The sequence below is a fragment of the Beauveria bassiana genome (genome assembly GCF_000280675.1).
Source record: "Beauveria bassiana ARSEF 2860 unplaced genomic scaffold BBA_S00144, whole genome shotgun sequence".
NCBI lineage: Eukaryota > Fungi > Ascomycota > Sordariomycetes > Hypocreales > Cordycipitaceae > Beauveria > Beauveria bassiana.
Window position 1 is genome coordinate 1 of NW_007930979.1, and position 5,390 is coordinate 5,390.

Genomic DNA, 5,390 nt, shown 5'->3' on the forward strand with positions numbered 1-5,390 from the left:
GAGCTGCGTCGGGTTTCTCTTGACACTTCTCGTTCGCGAAGCGTCCATTGAGTCGGATAAAGCTGGTAAACAAGAATTCAAAGTATAGGCGTGGCTCTCAAGCGACTCCCCTGCACCGCACGCGTGGACTCTTGGACGGTCCTGCCGGTAGATCCACGAAGCGACTGACACGAACGGCGGCGACACAGAAGAAAATTACGCAATACAAGATACTCCTCGAAAATTGAAGTGATGTGATGTAGAGTATTTTCTTGGCGTTGCCTTAAATTTCTCATCGCGGAACGTATTATAGCACAGGCCTAGCTCGCCACTCAAGTACAGTCCGCGACTGAGTGGATTCTGGCGTGGCATGGGTAACAATTCTACGAATCATTCACTGCGAAATGGCTTCTTCTACAACGCAGTGCTTACGGCTTCGGGATCAAGAATGGCCGACGGCCATGAAACGCAGCGCGCTGGCCCAGCTCAGCCCCAGCCTCAGTCGAGCGAGGTGCAGGGGCGGCACACAAAACCTCTGGAAAGGAGAGTGCATCATGGAATCAGCCTGCCTCTCGTGTCGCAGGTGCTCCAAGAGTTCTGCATGTTTGGTGCAGAATCGTTGGGCGCCATCTCGTGTGCCAGATCAGCGTCAGGCCTGCACGACGGTGTCTCGAGCAAATCTACTGACAATGAGCAAGCTAACTCAAGGTCGATGGCGCAGGTAATTCTCCGGTCTTGATTGGCAAAATGATGCTTTGAAGACCAGCCAAAGCAAGCACGAATGGGTCGCCGAAAAGGTCATGTCGGGATAGCGGCGGGAATGTGGCCTTTGCAACTAGACCTGACATCTAGTTGAGTGCATCATCGGGGCTCGTCATCGACCTTGGCTGACCACGAAGCTGATCATCAAAGCGGCTCGACAAGAAAGCATTGGCGTTGGAAAAGGTCGTACGGCGGGAAATGTCAAGGGCTAACCTCCGTTCTCGTGCAGGATGGACTGCACACACAGGGGCCATGCAGCCCTGTCGTGATGGGCCGATACGTGGCAGGCCAATGGCATACGGCGAGAGCAGTATCAGCTGGGTCGCGTAATCCATTTTCCCGGAGGTGAATGATTCCGCGATTGTCGTCCCAAGATTTCGAAAGCATCTCCCCACGGTTCACCGTAATCGTTTCGATGATGAGGTGCCCAATATCAAAGCTGGCGAATCGGCTCGAGGAGTGACAGACGTATGGGGGTTGTCGGAGGCGATAGCAGCGAACAGGAATGGTCGAACACGTCGTAAGCGGCGCGACCACCCGGGAAGGAGGTCAAGATTTGTGAACCACACGGGATAGCCAGCGGTGGGCGGCCAGGTACAAGCCGAGACACGTACCTTGGTTTCGTAGATAGGCCAAATCCGCAAAGCCCTGGTATGAGACCAGAGTGGCAGTTCTTGCAGCCATGCACATGTTGCGGGCCGCGCAGTTCAGCTTATCATCAAGTTGATTTGGTACCGAGGTGGCGAGGACCCCGATGGCCCTCTATGCGCCCGTAAAAGGCGTTCCTTTGTGGCGGATATTGCAGAGCGTGAAGGACGTTGCCGCCCGAGCTTTGGCATCGGTGATGGTCATGGGACCGGAAAGCAGACGGCGCGTCATCATGGCGGGTTGCTTTGGGTGGCTGGAAAGGGGCAAGGGATCTTAGGGAACATGAGTGCTGCCAGCTTGCCGAGCGGACGACGAACCGGCCATTATGTGACCTCCCCTTGGCTCTGGCGATCGGCCGATAAGAGATCACTATTTTTGCCTAGAAGGGCCTTGAGTGTTATTTTTTCGGCTATATGTAGACTTATATTCCTAGATTCTATCTATACATAGCTCTTGCCTAATGGTTATTTGTGCTGTATTTGGTTTAGCCTATGAACTCAAATTAGCCACAATGCTTGTTAGCTGGGTTAGCTGTATGTACCTGACCCACATAAAGACCGACGTTGCCACCAGCAACCGTAAGAGAGAGCATCAGGACAAACACCACAATCTGCATTCAAAAACCTGCAGCCATGAGCCTTTGATCTCAGACGCCCATTTTCAATATCTGTCTCAGCCGTGCACGGCAATCTTGACGGACGAAATTGCTGACAAAGAAGGACCCCACCCCGCCATCTGAGATGGACAGCTTCGTCGTCGAGGCTTGGATCAACGACGTCGCCATGGCAGATGCACAACCTGACACGCCGAGTCCCTCGAAACGCGCACGAACGGGCCACCACGCCGACGACGAAATCGCCTTCTTTGACCTCGATAAGACGCCCGTGCGCCCACCACAGATGAGCGCTGCCGCGGCGAGCTCCACGAGGTCGGCGTCTTCATTCCCAGCCGCGCTCGCCAGCAGGCCAGCCTTTTCTGCGCGGCCCTCGAGCGAGACGTCGCACTCGGATGCGGCTCCACGCGCCCGAAGCACCTCGCCCACCAAGCGCTTCCTGAAGACAGAGAGCTTGCTCGGCCTCACGGTACCCATCCAGTTTATCAAGAAGCAGACGCTCGGGGCCGCCATACCCGATGACGCCCGACCACTTCTCGAGGCGCTGTCCGCTGTCGAGGCTGGAGAGGCGCTGCTGCCGGCGGTTCTGCGGTCGCACCCGGACTTTCAAAACGACCCGCGGATCCGGCGACACACATGGTCCGACGAGACACAACCGGCGAGCGCCGCCGCCGCCGAATACGCCGCGGCCCTGCACAACCACGAGCAGCTTCGCCGCATCGTCGACAAGTCGATTGCCTCGGCCAACAAGCACCGGTCCGAAGCCGGTTGGAATAACCTCGTCCACACGCCCCTCCTCGAGCACGCCACTCTGCACATGCCTCATCTTGAGGTCGAGCCCATTACCTCGGCGCAAATCATGCCCGCCTTTCGCCCGCTGCTGGCCTCGGGCGAGCAGGTTCCGCTGCCGTCATCAGAAACCAGCGCCGCTGGCAGCAGCGCATCGGGGCGCAGCGGACTTGCCACGCCAATACGCCGTGGCGCTGCCATGACAACGTCGATCCATAAGATGGTCGACTACGCACTGGTACTCCGCCCCTCGGACACCCTGCAGGCGCTGATTGACCGCTTCCTCGGAAGCGAGCCTTGGGAGAGGCAGTCGATCAACCAGACGCGCTATGAGCCGCTGCGCGCGCAGCCTGCGCCCGTCTTCATCGAGACTAAAACCACGTCAGCCACACAGGACAGCGCCAATGTGCAGCTGGGTATCTGGGTCGCGGCCTGGCACGAGCGCATACGCACCGTGGCGTCGAAGGCCGGAATCGAGGAGAGGCTGTTGACGCTACCGGTGATTCAGGTTATCGGCGGCGTGTGGTCGGTGCTCTATGTAGTGGACGACGGTACGCATATTGTAAGTTTTTCCTTCACTTCGCTCCGCTCGAGCGTGGCCGTAGAATGTGCGACTACGCTTCTCTCTTCGCTCCCTCTTTCCACACCCGACTTGTCATGTGTGGAGTGTGCAAACTGACTAATCTACTCTTAGCGCGTGCTTGATGATGACTGCCGCATCGGCAACACAAACAACATTTTGGGCATTTACCAGCTGCAGGCATCTATCGCGGCGCTGGGGCGCTGGGCTGAAGAGACGTTCACGCCGTGGGTCACGGATCTGCTGACGCGCGCCGTGGAGAACTGGGCATGAGTTATCCGGTTGCTGTACAGTTGGGCAGGTTGGACAATAGCTCGACACCCAGCACGTTAGCCACTTGTCAGCTGAAATGATTATAATGATACTCCTTAGCATGCGTGTACATTCGGTCTCGACTTTGGAATGCTAGTGTCGAGCTTACTATATTTTTCCTAATTTGATACTGTATTATTCGGTCTACATGTGCACTGTCATTCTTGATTGGGTGCAGATAACAGACTCGTCACGAATAGATGGACTAAGCTGCCAGTGTGTCCTTGGACGATGATGCTAGAGTATAAATCAATTCACGAGTTGTCATCATTCTCCCACAACAAGTTGCGCCATTGAGCACACTGCCCTCGAGCATTCTGGAGCAGGCTTTGCGCCATGTTCGCCCGGAAGTTTTGTAATCATAATGGAACAAGCCGGGTGCTTCCTCGTCGCGCCAGAATTTATGCAGTTGTGGCCAATGAGTGATTCCGCAACAGTGAATCTTGCCGCACTGGTGGACGATGAGACGATGCACTTGGTAACAAAAGTAAAGGACGCTCACCAGGCCGTCGTTTCGTACGATGCGCACGGCATAGTAAACGCCAATCCTTTGGGGCTCCGCCGGCTGCGCCAGACGAACCTTTCACGTCGAAGTTCTATTCAATAAGCAAACAAGATGCTCTGTCGGTTCCTCATATGAGAATTTGTTCATGTCGGGTCGTGGTCTGCTACTTCGCCTGGCGCAGACTCTACGGCGCAACATTTCGGGCTCAGATTGTTCACGCTAAGGTCGTCTGCGCATTGCAGTTTGGGGCTGCATCGGACACTGGGCATAGTACATCACGTCTGAAAACCTGCTTATACATAGCACAGCCTTGACCTAACTATGGTCTGCCGCATTTAATGACGGCGCTGTGATTGGGACGGTTGAGGAAGGCTGTTTCTGGCGTGATGGATGAAAAGACACAAAAACGAGCAGAGCGGTGCAGCTTCCAGTGACGTCGTTAGTGTCGGTTAATAATGCTACAGTGGAAGTACCTGTAAGGTACTCAGCAGTTACAGCGGCGAAAAATAGCGATTTGCCTTTATCACCTTATTCTTCAAACTCACTAAATGCACCCGCGACACCCATTTCGGCCTTTGCGATGTATTTACACAAAGCTTTTCGAAATGGTATTTAGAAGGCACTCATTTTGTATGCCAATTTTTGGCTTTTCAGCGTCAAGGCTAATCTTGAAAGAGAGTAGTGGACCCTCTGGAGGAGAATAATTTTTGGCCAACGGGAATGGGCGATCGGCGGCGATACACGGCCCAGCTATAAATAGCGGCCCAAAGAAGAGGCCCGAATTGACGCAGATACAGGAATAGTGTGCACTTCCAAGAGGAACAAATCAGACCGCTCGTAGCCTCAACTGCATCAAGACAAAAAGCCCGTTTTGACCAAAGTGACCAGCGGTCACGCAGCTCCAAGCTGCCAAGGTAGAATATGGCCCCTCGTCTGAACCTGCGACGCGTATGGTGACCTGGGGGCGACTCCACCAGCCAATCTACCCTGCAGCCATCCACAGGACGCCGCTAGCACAGGCGGCATCATCTTTCATCTACATCACAGGGTACGCCATACCTTGTGTTTTCTAGAACAGAAAGATAGTGGAATAAACCGTAATAAATTTGCACAAATTCTCGAAGCATACGCCGAACGGCATGGCGCCTGCGCCACCAAATGCCGCTAGCGCTGGTGATGCGCCGCGGCGTGACGTCTCCGTG

General features: G+C 54.9%; 1 protein-coding gene across 1 annotated transcript; it reads left to right on the plus strand.

Annotated features, from left to right (window-relative positions):
- Window positions 1-2,129: 2,129 nt before the first annotated feature.
- BBA_10343 (uncharacterized protein) lies at window positions 2,130-3,644 on the plus strand (the record flags this gene model as incomplete). The annotated part of the gene is made up of 2 exons (XM_008605440.1): window positions 2,130-3,353; window positions 3,486-3,644. The coding sequence occupies 2 exons, from the start codon at window positions 2,130-2,132 to the stop codon at window positions 3,642-3,644; spliced, it is 1,383 nt and encodes a 460-aa protein (XP_008603662.1).
- Window positions 3,645-5,390: the final 1,746 nt, after the last annotated feature.